At 38.7% G+C, this 21204-nt stretch overlaps 1 protein-coding gene across 2 annotated transcripts in view; it reads right to left on the minus strand.

Annotated features, from left to right (window-relative positions):
• Positions 1-19131, minus strand: part of ttbk2a (tau tubulin kinase 2a) — a 32779-nt gene extending 13648 nt beyond the window's left edge. For both annotated transcript variants that reach the window (XM_041813510.1, XM_041813509.1), the window contains exons 1-4: positions 18859-19131; positions 6009-6181; positions 3173-3320; positions 112-185 (exon numbers count right to left, since the gene is read on the minus strand). In XM_041813510.1, the coding sequence (XP_041669444.1) occupies positions 112-185; positions 3173-3320; positions 6009-6077 (291 nt within the window). In that variant the 5' untranslated portion in view covers positions 6078-6181; positions 18859-19131. The remainder of the gene's footprint in view (positions 1-111; positions 186-3172; positions 3321-6008; positions 6182-18858) is intronic.
• Positions 19132-21204: the final 2073 nt, after the last annotated feature.

Consider the following 21204-nt stretch of genomic DNA (forward strand, 5'->3'; position numbering starts at 1 on the left):
TGATTACCTATATTTCAACTCCATCTGCGTAAGTTTGACATGTATGCCTTGGAAGAAAACTAGCCAAATAAGTTTATGTTTGAGGCTTCAATCCTCTGCGCTGACACCAACCTGAAGCTCCATTACTACGTAGTTAAATCGGTCATTGCGGCCACATCCCACAAAGCGACACACGTGGTCCTTACCTGAGAAGAAAATAAAGATAAGAGAGTTAGAAAAGAGTTGAGGTCACTGTGTGATCACCTGACCCGGGCTGCATAATCTGATGATTTGATGAGGCATGCTTTGTGAATAATGAAGGCTAAAGTGTCTATATTTCTTAGCTCTGCTGTTTAGTCAGCTTTCTTGGATGACTACCATGCTGATTAATAGGCTATGATAGCAAAAATAATATTTATAGAGCACAATTAATTAAAAGTACACTTAATGTGCTTTAAAGCAAAAAGCAATCAAACACCAGAAAGAATAAGAGGAAATCCAGTAACGGCTAGAAGGTCTTAACATCCAATCACAGAGGGTTACTCATCAACACAGATAAAGAAACTGTTAGTACATTAGAGTGAATACAGAGGTATTGAGCTTAACTTTAAAAGTAAAGACAGCTGACACATAACAACTGGTTCACACATGTGCTTGACTGCCGTATGTGCTTGTGCATGCGCGAGCAGACATGCATGTGTGTGGGCTCTGGTCTCAAAGGACACTATTGCAGTGGCCGCTCAACTGCAGCCACACCCTGTTCCCACCAACGCACAGAGAATGCAGATTATCTCCAGGTTCAAAACACATTTAAAGGTACAATAAGCAGCATTTAGAACATTCATTTAACAGATACTAAATACATCCAAACTTAATACATCTTTGAGTAATGAGGTTATTAATTCTAAGTCAAATAAAACTCTCTCTGTTTTTGTTTCTCTTAGCTCTGCGTTCACACTGACAAAATGGCACTTTCTTAGATTGATTCAGGTTTCACTCTCTAACAATTAGAGCAATTTAGACTGCTAGATTAAGGTGTTGTATTTTTCCCCCTGTGACGTTATGCCTTCAGTATGACGGTCGCAGAAGTGTAATGGAGTAAATGATACCAGCTTGGAGGGTAGCAAGTATGTTCCCAGGTGGCAATTTCCCTTTTCGACTAAATGCTCCTTTGATTTGGATCGAACCAACTAGTCTAAAGTGGAGAAATAGTTAAATCTTACAGAGCCATTGTGTCATTGGGTATATATTCTGGGGCTGATATACTGATTAGAGTAAGCTTAAGTTAGCAGTTAGCACTGCCAGCCTCCGTTTCACTGCGCAGATTAACCTTGTGTTCAGTGTGGGTACTCTTCCTCAACAACAGCCTACATACAACTTTATTTTCATTTTCTAGCTCAAAATAATGCCAGACCATGCTGTTCTTATGACACCCTAAACGGATGGCATTCTGTTGAGCATCTATGAGGTCAGGTACTGATGCAGGATGGGAAGGCCTGGCTCATGTCTTTATAGTCCTTCCTTTGTGCACAGGAGCACAGTCATGGTGGAATAGAAAAAGGCCTACCCCAAACTGCTGCCACAAAGTTGGAAGCATAGCACTGCTATCACTGAAGAAAAAGGGCCAAGCCCAAACCCTTCCATCTGACGCTTGGCACTGGATTTTGTGATGTGAATCAACCACATATCGAGCAGGGATGGCCCAACTCAGGGAAACTGTATCTGAGTTTTGTCACAAGAGTACAATAAATCTCTCTAAATGAAAGAAAAGACTACGTTTGGACTAAAATGCTTTATAGCATTGGTTCTCAATCTGGGGTCTGGAACCCAAGATCCCGGGAGGTAAGGCTCTGCCTGCTCCAAGACTGAGAGATCACACTGGCACATATTGAGTGAAATCACAATAAACTGTTATTAAATATTTTATCCAAATGTCTTTTGGTAAGAAAACATGTATAAACCTTTCTTCTAGGGTTTTATGAGTGAAACAATTAAAATAAAGTTATGTTTTCTTGAAATAAATTTTTCACGTTTTTATTCATGTGTACTTTGGAGGGCTTAGCTTCTCTTAAATTGAATGGGGGGGGGCTTAAAGGAATAAAGGTTGGGAACCACTGCTTTCAGTAATAAGAGTAAAATCAGTGTTGGTTTGCAGATCAGTCCTACAAACAACTACAGCTGGCTGGTCAGAGCATGAAGGTAGGGGTAGTAGAGGAAGGGAAGCAAACTCCAAAAGTCAAATACTAGACCTAAAAAGGGCAAATTCCACCATATTTTTAGACAAATGATCCAGTTAAAAGAGCCATTATTAGCTCCACACGACCCATTACTCCTCTCCTCTGGCCTGTGGGTTGATGTCGACTCTTTCCAGCCACACTGGTCAACAATGTTTGGTGTACTTGAGTTCAGCCTCTCTAAAGTTACATTGCTGGTTCCCTGAGGAAGCAACAGACCCTTGATGCCCCAGGCCGCAGCCATTAGCCAGCAAACATGATCCCAGCCATTGATTTTCCTCTCAGAAGGGTAGGAAGAAAAAAAGGGTAGTGGTTAAAAGGAAGGAAGAGGGGAGGGAAAAGACATGGTTAAAAAAAGACAGAAAAGAGTAAAATTACACGACCCTGCTGTAGGCACTTTCTTGTAACTCTGCTGTGAGACACTGGGAGTGTCCCAGCACACAAACATCCACTTCCTCTTGTTATGTCACTCTCATCAGAAACTTGTTGACAAAATACTCCCACATTAAAACCAAGATGTTAGACACAGAATGGCTGTTCTGCTGCCCTGTCTGAAAGAATGTTATTGTTTTTTCTGCAGACTGAAGCACACTGAGCTGAACCCCGGGCAACACTGTTTTTTTCAGATGAGTCAGATGATCTATATCTGGTCTCAGAGGGAGAAATTATTTTAGATATCACTAATGCACAAAGGCTGTCCCTGTATTTCCAACTAGCATGACGTTTCTTGACTCTGTCTGCTTTTTCCCATGTTTGTTTTATTTTATATTTTTGTTTCAATCCAGGACAAATACTTTGCAGAAGATAAGCGAGTCCTTATGAGAATTTGTTTCTCCTGCCACCCACGATATCCACTTTCACTATCTTTAGGAGAGACTCAATAGGTCAAAGTGTCGGGGGGTGGTGAATTGATCAGCTTCAGAAATGTAACCAAATCTGCTGAATCCATTTGGACTCACCCTGGAGCTTCTTGAGCACAGCCACCTCCATCTTCAGCACCTGTTTGGGCTGCTGCGCCGACTCCACCTTCAGCGCCACACTGACCCGGGTCATCAGGTCCACCGCCTCGTAGATCTCTCCAAACCCACCACCCCCGATTTTCTTGACCTAGAGGAGGAAGTTGAAGAAAGAAAGATGTCTGTGCTAATACACTTAAATATATTCCTTAACATAGACTGCACAAAAAGTGTTACTATAATGCTTGATAAAAGAGGGACTGAGAAGATCACAAGAGCAGATCCAAATGTTCTGATTGCCTTTTTTTCCTTTCATTAAGGGTCATTTTCTTTATACTTAACCAGCTTTCTTAAAAACTTTCTGACTTATATGATGCAGTGAGCAAGACTGTGTCCAGTCTTTCCCAGCCAGCTAAATATGGGTCTGAACAAATGGCACTACTGTCAATGACAACATTATTGTTTATCATTCCTCTATTTATCCTATTTTGGGCATGGTGTCTTCAACTGTATGCACTAAATTCTTTGCAATATAAAAGCATCTGTTTCCCACACACAGACCAAATTTGGGCGGGCTGCCCAGGTATATTTACAGCCACATAAGTATATTTGTATAAACCTTTTCATATTTTTTTCAAAAACCCATTTAAATTTAGCATCTATGCACAAGAGAGAAGTATTCCAGTATGTAAAATCTTCCTTGATCGCATTTAAAGAGCGCCATCATCCTCTTATCATTATTTGGGCGATAGAGGACTACACTTTCTCAACTTTCAAACTGTTGGATCATGTCTTTTATAATCTTTGGCTGGTCCTGATTGATCACAAACACTAGAAGAAGAAATTTGAGCATTGTGATTGGCAGACAGGTTAACAGGCAGTTGTTGTCTTTTATTTATTTAGATTTATTTAACCAGGAAAACCTCAGCTATATTAAGAATCTCATTAACAAGAGTGTCCAGGCCAAGACAGGCAGCTTCATAATTAACAAGAGTTGCAGACATGAAACATTAAACATAAAAACACCACAAAATACAGATCGACCAATCCAGAGTCACAGATAAGAAAGCCATCAGTCCAAACATCTACAACCTGGTCTTTCACTTCTGGTCTTAAAATGGAGGACAGCTAGCAAGACTGCTAAGTTTTGTACCATAATAAACATCATATATAGACAAATAATCATGGATTTAGAGATGTGGATTTATAGTATCAGAACTCTGGATGAATGCTGCACTTTGAGCCTGGATTAAAATGTTCTGGAAGGGATCTGTAGATTGGTAAAGAGTTAAACTTCCAATCACAGTTTACTCCATAGAGATCAGTCAAACAGATATTGTTTGAGATAAACAACGCATGCACTACCACTTGGGATTGCTGGCGATCCTGCGGGTTTCAGCAGAGGATGAAGTAAAGTTGTTTTAGAGTTGGTTCCCTTAGAATATCTCACAAGTATCTGCATGCAAAGAATGACCAGTTTTACAATGTCTGGCAGCCCGATTTAAACAATATTGGACCTCATTTTACTGCCATTATTTCAAAGTTTGTTGAGCCTGGATTATAACCTGTTATAAGGGTAAAATGGATAATTGCCTGTATGACTGCATCCATGTGAGCTGTTTGTTTTCATCTGTTTGTCATTGTTTATACTTGGTGGTTTATGACATCATTGCCTCAATATGGGCTTGTTAGTTTATTGTGGAAAAATAAGAACATTTAAAAAAGATCTGGTCATCACACTTTCCTTAAGCATGCTGTGATTAAATACCTTTCTGAAGGTGCAAAACACAACAAATGTTCAGCAGATGAACAAAGACAGGAGAGTTAAGACGGGGTCTGCATATTCATAGGTTGAAACTTCATCTAAGTTTTAAAGTTTATTTATGGAGTGAAAAAATGATTTTGATAAGACCTGCTTATATTTAAGTTATATGCATTAACCATAAGCTGACATGCATCTATATATATTTTCAGTTCTTCTATTTCCTGTGATAATGAGTCACTTCTGATTGTTTTCTCAAAGTCATGACTTATTAATCTCATTATTGTGGGATAACAAAGCTGTTTTTCTGTTATTGCTGATGCATTTTGTTATTATCTCAAAATAAAGCTTGTTTTTCTGATAATAATGGGATAATTTCCTAAAAATTAAGTGAACCAAATTACAGGCTGCTCACTGAGACAGTCTGCTATTGTCCACACAACAACCTCCGTTCTGCATGATAGAAAAAATAAAAATAGTTCCTGTACCTTTTGTTTTTATTTTCACAAAGGAATAAAACTGTCAGCACACTTTTCCCAACAACAACCTATTTCCCCTCATTCAAAACGCTCCTGGCGCTTGTACCTTTTTATTCTCAGCGCCCACAGAGCTTTACGTACCCACGTGTCCTTCACTGTCCTCCATACACACAGAGCCTTGTGTCGCACTCAGAGCTAAAGTCATAGGATTAGCTGCAGCACTGTTATGTAACTCTACTCCTTGGAAGACAGGAAGTGGTGCCAGGCTGCCAGTGAGGAATAACAAGCTCACATGGCACCCGGCTGGCACAGCAGAGAGAGACATGGGCCCCTCAGGGAACACTGCCTCTGCCGCCTATAGAACACCGCACCACCACAAATAGCTACACCTGGCTATAATTAGATCTCCCACACTGCTGCAGCCCTACCTGGATGGAGGTACATGACCCCAAACTGTCCAAAGCACAGATGAGGTGGAAAAATTCTCATGCTGGGAAAAGCAACATTTATGGACAAAGAGCTGTTGTGTGTGGGTGACAGGCGGTGATGGAGCCGGAAACACACGCCGCCTATTGTTGCCAAGTGGCACATCACTTACCACTTTCCATCGTTCCTTGACCAGGGAGAGCACGCTTAGGATGTCAGCTTGCTCCGCTCCCCCGCTCATCCCGTCTGTGGACCAGGGACGCTGTCCTCACTGCTTCCCCCCTCAACCAGCAACCTTAGATTAGGCCGGGCATTTTTAGTCTTGATGGAGAACCCTACGGAAGCCTAGGAGACACAAAAATGCCAGAAGATGAGAAAAAAATCAAAGTACAACAATTAACTGTTATTTGAGCAAAAATGTCACCTTTAGTCTCTTAAACTCCTGTGTTTGAGATGAATTTAAAAAAAGGCCTGTATCAAACCTGGTTGAACATGTAATAGTCTAAGTGGAGACAAAGTTAAACTCCTGGCTTCGTGGTTGGAGCTTTCTGATACCCAAACCATCTCTGCAGCTGCCACAGCTGCAGCTGGCAGCTGCTCTCCTAGACAAACTCAGCCCACCAACTCACAGGCAAAATCTCTGCTCCTTAAATTACAAAAAGGCTTCATCTGAGTGTCATTTTTCCCAAACATTTATCTTCTATGTGACAGCAAAGTAGCAGGTGTAATGAAGAAAGCACTCATCGTCTATTCACCTATAATGAGATGGTTCATTCTGTCTAATTCTGCATTAGGATAATCAGAGGATTTTTGTGTCATGATAGAACTATTTAAAAGCTAAATATGTTTAATCGCAAGCCTTTTTCCCATATGCACTTCTGGGATTAAAAAAACTCAGTAAGGCTGCTCCTGAAATCTTGCTTAGTTAGTAGTTTACACATCCACCTCATGGCAGGAGACTTTTCCTGTCAGACAAGAAGGGTTTGTCTCTGGAGGCTTTAAATGGCATAACACTAATGATGATTCATTGTGAAAATGGCAGAGATTTTGTAGCTATGATGACTATTTTTGTATTTAAAGACTTCTACATCTATTTGGATATAATCAAGGCAAAGGAGCAATGAAAACATAGCAATAATGCATGCTGATGCTGCACCTGAAAAAGCTGCCTAACCTGTGAGGCATGTTGGTTTATTATTGAAAGGCTTGTGCTACCACAGTGCAGAAAAGATGACAAAGTTAGTACCAACATATTGGATATATGGTGGAAAAGCTAATGCTAATCTGCTATGCTGCATGCTAATAAAGTAAATAGACTCTGACATCATAAATGACAAAAGTGGTGCTAAACTGCTAAAGCTGCATGTTGAATGTTGATGCTGAATGTCTGCCTGTGATGGATTTTTTTCTTTCAACTGTGAGTGATATTATTAGAAAGTGGAAGCGTTTAGGAACAACAGCAACTCAGCAGAGGACCACGTAAAACCACAGAGCAGGGTCAAAGACTGCGAAAGTGCATGGTGCACGTAAGCTTAAAAATGTAGAATGGGAGCTTCATGGCTTGGGCTCCCGTGACTGAGCTGCTGCATGCAAGTCTCACATCACCAAGTCCAATGCAAAGTGTCTATGTAGTGGTGTAAAGCAACCGACACTGGACTGGACGAATCACACTTCTCTGGCAGTCACGTGTGAGTCTGGGTTTGGCAGATGCCAAGAGAAAGTTACCTGCCTGACCATACTGGGCAAACTGTGAGGTTTGGTGGAATAGGGACAATAGTATGGGGCTGTTGTCAGGGTTTGAACTAGGCCTCTTATCTCCAGTGAAAGCCAATCATAATGCTTCAGCACACCAAGACATTTTGGACAATGCTATGCCTCCAACTTTGTGGCTACAATTTGGGGAAGGCACTTTTCTATTCCAACATGACTGTGCCCCAGAGCACAAAGCAAGGACTATAAAGACATGGTTTGATGAGTTTGGTGTAGACTGGCCCACACGGAACCATTACCTCGACTCCATCAAGCACCTTTGGGATGAACTGGAACAGAGATTGCGAGCCAGGTCTTCTTATCCAACATTAGTGCCTGACCTCATAAAGGCTCTATAGCATGAATGGGCACACATTCCCACATAAATTCTCCAAAATCTTGTGGAAAGCCTTCTAAGAAAAGGGGGGGCTGTTATGGCTGCAAACAAAGGGGGGCCAACTCCATATTAAAGTAATGGTCAGACGCCTAAATACTTGGATGTTACTGAGCACTTACCAGCTCATATCTAATAGATGCAGATGTTAACCCATCCTGTAACTGCCATCATCAAACAGATCAAACTATGAGCACTAAACAGCTTTAATGAAGAAGCTGTGTTAATTCCATCTTGTCTGAGTCAGAAATGTGGCCAGGGCAGTGATGAATATATGCTAAAAATATATGCCCAAATTTTATATGGAAGTGTGGGATTTGCTGAATATGGTTTGACATTTGGCTGTCTATTGGCAAATTAGTAAATCCTACTTTTGCAGCCAGTTAAACACATGCAGCACATAATTACCTACATTTTGATCCCTTTACTATGTACAGTGCTTAATAAAATTTATTAGATCACCACCCAAAGTAAGGTTTATGCCACAGCTGCCCTAAATTAACAGCATTGGTAATTACCAAAATCATTTTTTTAAGTTTCTGCAATGGTTAATACACTCACACACTATGTAGAAGCTCTTTAACCCAAATGATATTTTTAATGCTAAAACATAAGTATTATTGTTATCCATTAATTTTCAAATTTACTGATTCACAAAAAAACTGAAAAAAGTAAAGTACATTATTATTTCTTGATTAATATGTCAAATTATAGTTATTTACTTGCAATCCTGAACAGAAAAATTAGTTTTAGTGGTTGAATGTTATGCTTGATTCATTTCTGACTTCTCAGAGAAGCCCAGTGAGACGGCTCAAATTTGGGTATAAAAAGGGGAATTCAGTTTGAAATTCCTCATTCCTGTTCAAAATGGGAAAACGTGGAGAGCTCACTGAAAATGAAAGAGTCCGCATTAAAGCACTTCATGATGCTGGATGGTCTCTGAGACGAATATGACAGATGGTCTAATAAATTTGTTAAGCACTGTATGTAGCAAGGAAATTTGCGGCCTAAGTAGAAAATTTGATATTGAAGGTGATCAGGTTATTCAGGCTTTATTTACACTTTATATATATGCATATTAAAACGTACATATTAGTACCATGAAATCAACAATATTCAAAGTGCTATGATGGGAAAACAATGGGATTTATGTTTTATAGGACTGTAGTTAACCAAAGAAAAAACTCAACTGAAACCATATTCAAAAGTTATACAATCCAGATTTTCTGCAGGTTTTTACTACAGTTGACTGAATGAATGACTCTGCTTAAAGGATCATTTGCTGCCGTGTGATCCACAAACTGGTCTCACTGATGACTTGTCTCTTACACACTACAAATCCTTCATAAATACATATATTGCTGGGAGAAGCTCCGTTCGTACGTACATAATACTTTTATTTTGAAAAGCTCCAGGCATACTATATACTGAAATCAGTCACTTGTAGGGAGCTTTATCGAGGTAAAACTTAGAAGAATGACAGAGCTTTGACAGCAGAGAGACAAAATCAACACGCAGCAAACTCACGGCGGCAACAACTGCAAGCAACAAAACCGTCTGAAAAATGGTTACTGCTTAGCAACGGAGAAGAGCGCTGCAGAACCGTGACGTCACACTAATGTGACTCAGATCAAAACATGGTGGTCTCCTGGTGAGTTTATGAGCTGAAATGAACTCAAAATGCAGGTATGTGGGATATTTAGTGGTTTTTTAGTTTAATATACATTTGAGACATACAAATATCTATCCAACAAGATGAACTTGTCTGATCATGCAGGGTTTAAATAAAAATCAGCCAGCCCATACAACAAGGACAAAGTGGAGTTTCCTCTGGATAGGCTGTGTATATTCTCCTGAATTATACAACATCCGTGTGAGAGATAAGCATTCCTCAGGAGAGAACACGCTGGAAACTTCCTCTGGTCTGCCTTCAAACACTCGAAGCAAACCCGCGTTTCGATTTATCATTCTGCACACGGCGCCCAGGCATCTACGGTTATGCAACCAGCCTTCAAAACACTATTTGGTTACAGGGCATGATCTCAACATCAAGGAGGCAATCAATCCCATAATGCACCAGGATGAGGTCGGGAGATGGAAGAGGGAAGCGTGGTTAGACTTGATAAAGGTAAAATGACAAGTATGTTCTGACATGTAAGACACCACGGGATGAGGTGTCTCAGGTTTTTAAATCTCATCCTGAGACGGACGATTGCTCTGATCAACTTTGAGCTTTAGCTTTTTTTTAGTCACTTTTTTCTACTTTCTTCTTCTTCTTTGATTCTTCTGCCGTCTTATTCTTCTTTGGCCAGTTAACTTGCACTCCTATAGCCCTTGTTCATGGCATAAACACCACCGTGAGGAGTCATAAAGTCACTGGGGAAATCTGTCTTAGACTCCAAGTGCTACACACAAACAGCTGCTACCACAGAGATACAAATAACTAGAGGCAACAACAACCTACATGTAAACACAAAAACCACATGTACAGAGGAGAAAATGCCAATGAAAAAAACATAACTTTATTGCACATAATGTTGCATAAGACTTGAATAGACTAAGTACAAACCAAATTCCATAGAAGTTGGGGCGCTGTGTAAAACGTAAATAAAAAAAAAAATGCAACGATTTGCAAACCTTATAAACCCATATTTTGTTCACAATAGAACATAAACAACATATCAGATGTTGAAACTGAGGCATTTTATCATTTTCTGAAAAAACAGGAGCTCTTTTTGAATTTGATAGTAGCAACACGTCTCAAAAAAGTAGGGACGGGACAATGAAAGGCTGGAAAAGTAAGTGATACGACTGAAAAACTGCTGGCAACTAAAAAGGTTAATTGGCAGCAGGTCAGTAACATGACTGGGTATAAAAGGAGCATTTTAGAGAGGCAGAGTCTTTCTAAAAATTGTGTTAATTAATAAAAAAACAATATAAAAATGAAATCCCAATTAAGAACTTATGACATGGGTATAAGATGAAAAGAAGGTCTACACTGCAATTAAGGCAGGCCTTGTGGATCATTAATATCCATGCAAAAAGTGGAAGATGAGTAAAAGTAATATGAATTATTATCAGAAAAGCTAAAGCTAAAGAAAAGCAACAAAGGTCCCATCTGATTCGTATCATATCAGCTTTGTTCTTCACATGATTTTATTAGACTTTAATTTTCAAATTTTTATAGCAATGTGACTGAAGTCAATTATGAGTTTCAGAGTTGGAAGAATTAAATATTTTGTGCATGATCCTTGCAATCTCAAAATTCAGTCCCTGTAGACTATCTTGAAATAAGAGAACATCAGCTTAAAGTCACCTTTAGCAGATAGACCAGTTGCAGCACTACTAATATGATCCTGAGTCAAACCATTCCAGCTCACAGCTGACAAGGGAGGAGGAGACAGCGTTCTTTGGTAATTTAGTAATTATGTCCGCTTGGTTCTGCTCATAAAGTTGGTAGAAACAAGCAGAAAACCGGGACTCAATTTAATGAAGCATAGACTTAGTTCATGCAGGAGACGGCGGTCATACGCACAGTCGTGGTCAGCTGACAAACAGCTGATCCCACCACCAATCACACCCTTTTTCTCAACACAGCGGTGTATTTAAATTCTCACTAATCCCTGCAAGCATTAACGCTGCTGCTGTTGGCAACTGAACCTCCTCCACCCCAGCCTCCTCCTTTATAGCATTAAGTTTATTACACCCTAATATTCAGTTTTATGCTATAATAGATTAATTGCTTTTGAACTAATTTTATTTTATTCAGTATGCATTGTCATAAATGTATCTATCTATCTATATGGGGATTTCTAGTCATGCACTCCCTGGACAGTCAAAGCATGCTGCTTGACTAACCCAGTGCATCTTTAGAGAGCAGTGCCTTCTGGCTGGCAGGTTGAGCACATTCACCAGAAACTGCTAAAAAATACTTGCATTTGGCTGGTGATGGGTGCTAATTTTCCACCCTGATGGCCTCTGTAGTATCATATTGTATCTCTAAAGAAAGCCACCCTAACCCTCTGTGTTACTGAGATCTCACTGAAACTCCTGCTATGACTGCTGTGTCACAACTTCAAGGTCAACCAATGTCCCGATGGTTTTCTTTTTTGGAAAAGAAGCAATACTTTTACTGTCACATCTGAGCTACTATGTATAAAATATCCTTTCTAAGCTCATTAGTAATTCATTCAAAATTAATCTGGGAGGAAGAAAAATCAAGAGCTGGAAGAAAAAGGGGAAAATGGATGCTTTCAGAGGTCATTGTAACCTTTTACTTTAAAGGTCAAAAGTCTATACACATTTCAATCCCTCAAAAGGAGCCTTTTAAAGTCAGAATAACAAGAAAAATATGAAAATACTACCAGTCATTCAGCCCATCCACTGTGACAAGCCTTAGCAGCTTCTTTAACACACATGCCCTCCAATACAAGCTCCTAAACACAGCTCATGAGTGCACCTATACACCTACCAGGCTGCCCCACATTGTGACTAATCTCATACCTCAGAGAGAGGCCCGGCTCTGTTCCTCCTCCTCCCCCTCAATACAAACCACCATCATTGAAGAAAAGCAGCCAAGGAGTAGCTGCAGACCTTGGACCAAAGAAATTAAAACAAATTTATGACCAAGCGGCTCCTGTCTTCTTGTGAATCATGCTTTTCTGACCCCAGCAACATCGTCTCCATAGCGACTATGGTGCAGTGCCTTTTTCATGTGCTGACTGCAGCTCGTCGTCGCCTCTGCCCTTTTGGTCTGCTGGAAGCTGCAAGTTTGCAGCTACTTAAAACAGAGAGAGACTTCAATGAGAGGATTCCTGCTCCAACACTTTAAAGCTAAATTCTGGAGATGTTGGAAATTAACACCATCTTTGCATGCATATGAAAGATCCATTCATAATTTTTTAATACACAATTCTTTCTTTGTTGCTACATTATTTAACTGTGCCATATACTACCATTACACAAGCACTTATGCCATTAAATATGCATCACCTGTACATTGAGTTTAATAAGTGTACAATAGAGCTGTCACGGCATCACAGTTTTATACTTAAATATTGAACTAGTAAAACACAAATGATACTGGGGCTGATTCTCTTCACGGCACTTGTTAATCAATGGTAATACAGTATATGACAGTATTTAAAAAATAGCCATGTTATGATGTCAGGCTAATTTGTCAAATAAGGGTCCGGGAATCAAAGGACTTACCCATTTATACTCGTGCATAAACATAATGATAACTAGGGATCGACTGATAATGGTTTTTAAGGGCTCATACAAAGAAGTTCATGAGACAGATAAATATTTGGAACTAATATGCATTTATTATGATGTAAAACATGTACTTTTGCATGATCAAAAAATGAAGTAGAATGAACAATTTAGCCCTGGCTCTATCAGCATGAGAAAGAGAGCAGAGCGACACAGTAGCAGCAGGAAAAGAGGAAGCTCCATATGCTTACTGTGTCAGTAGCACCCAGGCCTCAGTGTTGATTGGCTGCTACTCATGTGACATTTAGCCAGACTGTGTTGTATGTAGGTGTTTGCTGAGACTGTGGAGATGGAAAATAAAGCCAGAGGGGAAGATACCTTGCACAGGAGTCAAAGTAACACACTTTTTGATTATTTTATCTTTTAGCGTTGACAAATATCAGCTTTAATAATATGCTATGCTGATAATTTGTACTCCTGATAATAATCTTTATTTATAGAGCACTTTGAAAACAAAGTTACAAGCTTCCATCAAAACCATAGGCACCATTAAAACCTTTGAACATTTTTCTAAATGTTAACCCTTTTTATGGAAGAGAAAGTAAATCAGCACTTGTCTATTTTATAAAGTAGTCTGTAACTTTTTAAAGTTTTAAAGTGTCCCATAGGCAACAGTGAACTCGCTGACCTCGCCATTAATGTGCATCATGAAAAGAAATAATATTTGTGGAGGAAACATTCTTCACATGACTTAATTCTGTCTGATCAGAGTTTTGGATAATTATTTCACAAATTCCCACTAAAGTAGGGGAAAGAGAGCACATATGCCTATTACACAAAAAGAGATGAAAAAAGGATTCTGTCCTGATGTAAGTCAGCTTATCTGTGAAGTGTGAAAACAATGCTGTAGCTTTAAATCACTTTTAATGCACAAACATTGTTTCTTTTTAGACTTGAAACATTTTTTAAAGGAGTGAATGTAACAAGAGTAAAGGCACGCCTGCAAATGGTTGGTTGACCTGTATAACATGGCTTTAAAACACCTGCTTGTAACACTGTGGTAAATTTTGGGAAGGTTTAACAGCATTAAAAAATAATTCCTCCCAATACTAGGCTGATGTTTGTCAACATAGACAGTAGGGCTGCAACAACAGATCGATAAAAATCGATAATTGGAAGTGTTGGCAACGAATTTATGTATCGATTCGTTGTGTCGGACGATTATGGGGTCACTTGGTGTGGCGTGGAGCTGTTTACATCATACACAGATAGCTGATAAACTTGACTTTTGCTTGGTTTAGTCTAGTTTACTGTGATTATAATCTGATGATTAGTGGGAAAATAAAGTAGATATACTCATCATTAACCGTGTCTCATGACGGAGATGAGACACTAGCGATCTAAAAATAGCTCGTGTTCGTAAATCTCCGGCCTAGTTTCGTTTCTGTTACCGTACGAGACTGGATAAAAACAACAGCGGTGGACTGTCAGGCGTTCATGTAATCCATGATATTTGCCTCACTTTGTGTTCTAAATGTCCGCTAAAACAGGAGAGAGGAAGGAAAAGCGTGAATTGCAGCCACAGGGCGAGAGGAGCTGCTGGGTGTGTGTGCCTGTGTATGTGTGACAGAGATAGTTTATGTGTGTCCGTGAGTGTGGGTCGGTCTGACAACAAGCATCAGCGAACTAACGTTAGCTTGTTGAATAAGTGAGTGAAAACTGTTTATAAATTATCATAATATCAATAATTTGTACAGGCTGAGGCTTACCTGTGGCTCCTCTGGGATGAAATAAATGCAAGAGGATGAAATAAAAGCAGAATCCCACTATAGGAGTCTTTCATTCAGATCATATTCCCAGGCTGTTGTCATTATTATGATCCGAAAGCATTTATGTATGTTTGTTAGGAGGAAGGCAAAGTAATAACAAAAAAAAATATCATTTTCATTTTTTATTTTTTTGTGTTTATTCCGTGGCATGTTCAAGTTATTTAATTTAACAGAACTCAAAAAAATGTTTTCTTTTAATTTTAAGGATATAGACAATTTTGACAGCTTTGGAATATCCATGTTAAATTATTAAGGGATCCCCCCTGCAGGAAAAAACCTCACATCCGATTCATTGATGAATAGAGAAAATAATCATCCGATTCATCAATTATTGAAACCATCGTTTGTTGCAGCCCTAGTCGACAGATACTAATGTTAAACTGATACATCTATGCATCCCTAGTGCAAAGAGTATTAACCAGATGTATTAAAGATTAAAAATGATAATCGCGATCAATCTCAGGATTTCTGTAGTTAATCATGATTAACCGCACTCTTATTTGTTGCATTTGAACACTCCCTCATTTTGCATTTAAAACTGTTACTGAGTCATTTTGAATTTATCTACTGTCTTACCTCAGGGCCACTGACTTTCTGTTTGGAAGCCCTATTTTATAGATACAATGAAAATATGGTATAAACTTAACCAAAGAAGAAGAAACGATCTGGATTGAAAAGAAAAAAAAGGGACAGTAACAGTGAAAAAAACTGACATCATTGGGTGCAGATGACTTGAGTTTTTCTGGTGAAATGAGACATTAAGGAGCAGTGGTGGGCTTATTTTGCATCACTGGGGCTGCAGAGAGAGGGTGCAGCAGCTTAACTAAGGACTGCAGAAAGAAAAAAATAAAATCATGCTATTAACTGCAACTTAAATGCAAAAACTGTGCATTGTAGTTAATTGTAAATTAATGTGATAAATCTTTACAGCCCTAGTATTAACTATCCACTATGCCACCACCATTCATGTTTTATAAATGTAACAAAGCACGTTATATTTCTTTATATCTACTTTTATTTCAACTTAAGCTCACTTGAGTCCGTTATTCATTGTGTTTTATGTCTTTTTAATAACTTACTCTGCTACTAATCTCTCTTTCCCTCTTAACGTAAGAGACCCTAACCACATGATTTTCATGTGGGATCATTAAATTATTATCCTGATTCTGGTTCATTCTGGTTGTCTAAAATCAAACTTCCACTAACTTTTTGTCTAACTGGGGAGTAACTTAGCTCTGTAGCAAGTCAGAGAGACTTGAGGAAGTTAAAGCCCTCACAAGCAGCAGGGGCCACTGTGAGCAGTCCCCTCCACTCTTCAGTTCAGGATGATTCAGTTACTTTAGAGGGGACATATTTGCAACACAAAGGTGTGCCAAGCAGCCAGTCATACTGTGCTTGTTTCCAATATCTGACTTGTAATGTAAGGAGTTTAAATGAGTCAGCACTGTATCTTTAATAATGATGATGTGTCATTTGTGTTCTTTTTTAAAACTTACTCTATAAAAACAGTTGGGATGCACAATACTGGATTTTTGTCGGTATCTGATATTCAAAAACTAGTTTTTTTCAGTCCCAATACTTCAATGAAGATCAGACCTAAAATTTTAGACCTTAAAACACACTTTTAAGTGTAGTGACTAAAGAAACAGACTTCAGCTGATCTTGGTCTGTTGGTCCAGCCTGAAACTCTGCTAGCTTTTATTGTATGGCCAAATACTTACAGCTGTCATAGGCTAAATGTTATAGGCAAAATATGTGCTGTATATACTACCAGAAATTTTTATCGCTACAGATACCAATAACACACTTCTTAAGCTATTATCAGCAGATACTGATATCATGCCACTAATAATCTGCATCCCTAAAACATATTATTTTCCAGTTTTGTTTTTATAGTTCTGTTGTAGTCTGCTGCCTTTGATATGGTTGACCACCAGACTCTTCTATCACGTCTTGAGGCATGTGTTGGAATAGGAGGTACTGGCCTAAAGTGGTTCCAATCATATCTCACAGGGCGGACTTTTTCAGTACATTTTGGCCAGTATTCCTCCATGCTCTGCTAGACTGTCTTGTAGATGTTAAATCCTGGATGGAGCTAAATCTAAAAGAAAACTGAAATTTTTGTCTTTGGTCGTTCTGAAGTCCTGGTTAGTTATGACAGGACCTCTATTCACATATTTATAACTTTTCACTTATACTTTCATACTTCATTGTACATTTGCATTGATCAGACTTTGCTTTGTCATCTACAGCTGGTCTAAAATGCAGCTGCAAACTGATCATATCGCACCAATTTTAGTGTCTCTCCACTGGCTTCCTGTCAGCTTCAGGATCCAGTTGAAGATTCTTTAACTAGTTTATAAAACATTGCACGAGTTAGCTCCCCACCTGTCTGAGTTATTGCAACAACATGTATTGGTCAGAGCTCTGCAGTCAACACATCAGATGCTTTTAGATGTTCCAAGGTCCAAGCCTCAAACCCCCAATGTTTGTGCTGGCCACACCGAGACTATGGAACAGGTTACCTTAAAATACTAGAACTGAAAACATTAAGTCCATGCCTAAGATCCACCTGTTTGATTTAGCTTTAATTAAGCTCAAATTCACACTGCCATGTATTCATCTTTTTATCCATTTTTTGCATTTGTCAATCACTTTTCTGTTCTACTGTAAAGCTTTTGGAAATGCAATGACATTTGTCTTAAAGGTGCTATACCAATAAATTTTGATTTATTGATTTTAAATATTTCTTATTCAGCTTGAACATTTAAAAAAGCCTGGTATAATTTGTTTTTATACTAGCTTTATTTTTGTATGTCTATGTCCAAAGCACATTGTCTCTAATGAAATTCCCTTCCCCCCTTACAATTAAAGCTTCTGTCTTAAACTTTAAGGTTATGTTGCTTTGATGCTTCCTATTAAAAACAGAACTAATCTAATTCAGTGTGATATTTTCTAATAAAAAATCTCCTCCTGCTGTCTTTCCTCAGTCATCTGTATCACTCATTGTGAATAGTTTTGGAGGAAAATGTCAATAAAAGCTGTAACTCACTTGGTCCGACACCTACCCCTCAACAGTGGTAACAAGCATCATTAAAATAATAATTTTAAAAAATTGTATGGAATACATTAGTGTTGCAGCTGATTGTCTGATTTGCTCCTGTTGGCCTTATAGAAGAATTGGCATTAATTTTAGTCCGTTTCTATAGCCTTCTCACATGAGCTTTATTTTTAACTATATTTATATGTATCAATTAATGAGTATAGGGCTGGACTGAGGAGGTTTAAAGATCTGACAGCTCTCCTACTTAAAAACTACAATCAGCATGCAACTAAACAGAAGAAAATAGCAATGTATGCATCATTATGACCATTGCCAAGATAGCTTGGTTTACACAAACAGTGCCTCAAATGCTCCGTGTAAAGAGTTATTTATTAAACACTGCCAGCAGGTTGCCTCAGTGAAGTTGTGTACAATGAGCTGCAGCAATGCCATACATTTTCCAAGCTAGCGGTCACGCTAGCCTGCACGGTAAAAACATGAATCCTCCCCGCAGCAGAGTGGCTGGTTTTGCTGTGGAGAGCTGTTGCATAGCGAGTTGGTTGCCACAGCAGATTTACTCAGGCGCGTCCACGCACACTGGCTGTCCACAACCACAGGCCACGCAACCTCATCCTGCCGAGCGTGTGGATGGTTATGCTGTGACAACATGCTGGATAACGAAGTCAATGCATGCAGCAGCAAGCGGGGGAAATGGCCTGTTTCTGTCATAGATGCTGAGCGAAAATAAAAGAGAGCGAAGGCATAGCACGGCCTCCGGATTTTGGATGCTTACCTCGGGTCTTTAGAGCCAATCCTTGATCCAAAGAAGAGCCGGGTGTGGTTACAAAAAATCCTCTACGTTTGGAGGCGTCGGTGGAGGCGACATTAAGCGGAATCCCATAGCGAGCGAACCGTCCATAGGAAAAGACGGAGGCTGTCGTGTCGGCGGTTAAAATAAAAATAAACGTGCCGGGGTGAAATATGTCTGAATGTGCTCGTCCCTTTTCTCCTTCTGCCTGTCACCTCAGCATCTCTGTCGGTCGCTGCAGATCCGTGACGTGACGACTCTGTGATGATCACCAGCCTTCCTGCGCGCGCGCTCCCGATTCGATCACCCCTCGCAACAGCTCGGGAGCGCGCGCCAGGGTCTTTAAAGCTCGTTCGCGGGCCAACGCTCAACGCGCGCACTGCATATTTAGCAGATTCTACTTTTATTTGAATGGTATTGGTCTCATTATTCGACATACATTAAATATGAAGAAAATTTTAAATAAATTCGCTTTCGAATTACACTAAAAAACACAAAATACCGTCAATCTTGTACGATGTGTTAATCTAAATAGTTTGGAACGCGGCCACCGGAAAAAATCTTCCCCCAAAGACCGCTAGAGGAGGACAGTCGACCAAAAATGGCCGACGTGACTGAGCATAAAGACAGCATTTTTTTTTCATTTTGCAGTGTCTATTCCCTGTTCAATTTAAAACAAAAACACACACTTTAAACAAAAAAATAAATAAATATGTAGATAAATAAACAAATTAAAAAAAAACTTAACTGCTTATTCGCCTTCTCTTTATATTTAAAGCTCTTACTAAAACCTTAAAAACATTGAGGTTAACAACTTTTTTTTACAGTTTTAAAATTTGTTGGTATTGTTTAAAGTGGTAGGTTTAAAGCCAAAAAGGTTTTAATGGCAATGTTCATCTTACTTTGGGATAAACAAATTAAACAATAAATGTACAATGCTTACTTTTAATTTAAAGCAATAATAATGAATGGAGAACATTTAAATAAGCTTATTTCATGGGCTTCATGGTTGGAAAAAGTGGTAATGACTACACTGGGTCCCAAATGAATTGAGGGGTTCCTGAGTAGCCCATTTCTTTAAAAGGCAGAGCTAAAAAAACACAATGTTTAAAATGTCAGGTGAATTTACTACGTATACTTAGAAAGTATATTTAGGACTACAGGAATGACTCATATTTTAAGATCAAGACATCATGAATGTAATACTACTGTAAGTTTTCACCACTGAAGTCAGTACAATGTTTAACCCCAAAATTCAATCACATTCGGGCCATAAAAGATGGCCTCAACAACACAGAGGACATTTGTTTATAACAGTATATTCAATTGCAGTGTTTCTGAGCTCTTTTTCTGTCAAAGCACCCTTTAAAATGTTTAAATATCCTAAGTCACCCCAGACAAACTTTATTAATAATAATTTTAAAAAACCATTCTACATGCCTATGACTGCTTGGTAATTCACATGGTAATTAAATTAACAATATATATCTTTGAAGCACTTTCTTAAATCAGTTACATTGTATATAGACATTTTCATGGAATTGATTTGTTGACCTTAAAACACATTTTGTATTTATTTGTATGTATTTCAGCAACTGCCAACCTAAAAACAACACACACAAAAAAAGAATGAAGACCAGCATGATTCTTGCACAGTGCTTACTGACATAAACCTATTCATTTGCTGACAATGCCCCCTATCCTAATCCTATCTCTAAAAATTATTTTAAAAAGCTAGAATAAGAATATTTCCTATACTTGAAGGATGCATACATTGCATAGTTTTTTAGATCATATTTGTTGCATATATGCAATAGGTCTAAAATTTCCCCTTAAAAGTTCAGGTGATTTGTCAACTTTAACTTGGCTTGATGGCCAAATATGTTTGTATAAATAACCTGACTCTGCTTTTGAAGTAACCTTGTGGAAAACCAGTTGTTTACCAAAAAAAAAAAAAAAACAGAGGCAGACTTTACCTTTAGGAAAAGGTTGGCAACTGCTTGGAGGCCCCATAAGAACTTAAGCTCTGTTTTAATCCTGTTATCATTAAATTCATATACACTACAATGCTATCAGAATACCTGTAATGAACAATAACAAGCATCTCAGCAAGTAGAAGATTGAGGTCCATCATTACTTTGACAAATACCTGAATAGAAAACTCAGGGGACAACAAATGACAGTAAAATGGACAATAAAGTAATAAACAATAAAGTCTCTTTACGGAGAAAAAAATTTGTTGATACAAACAAGATTTGGAAGTATTTTATAGTGTTAACGCTGTACATGTTTCAGTAGATAGATACTTTATTAATAATTTGCAGAAAATGG

The sequence above is a fragment of the Cheilinus undulatus genome, linkage group 18 (genome assembly GCF_018320785.1).
Source record: "Cheilinus undulatus linkage group 18, ASM1832078v1, whole genome shotgun sequence".
Lineage (NCBI taxonomy): Eukaryota > Metazoa > Chordata > Actinopteri > Labriformes > Labridae > Cheilinus > Cheilinus undulatus.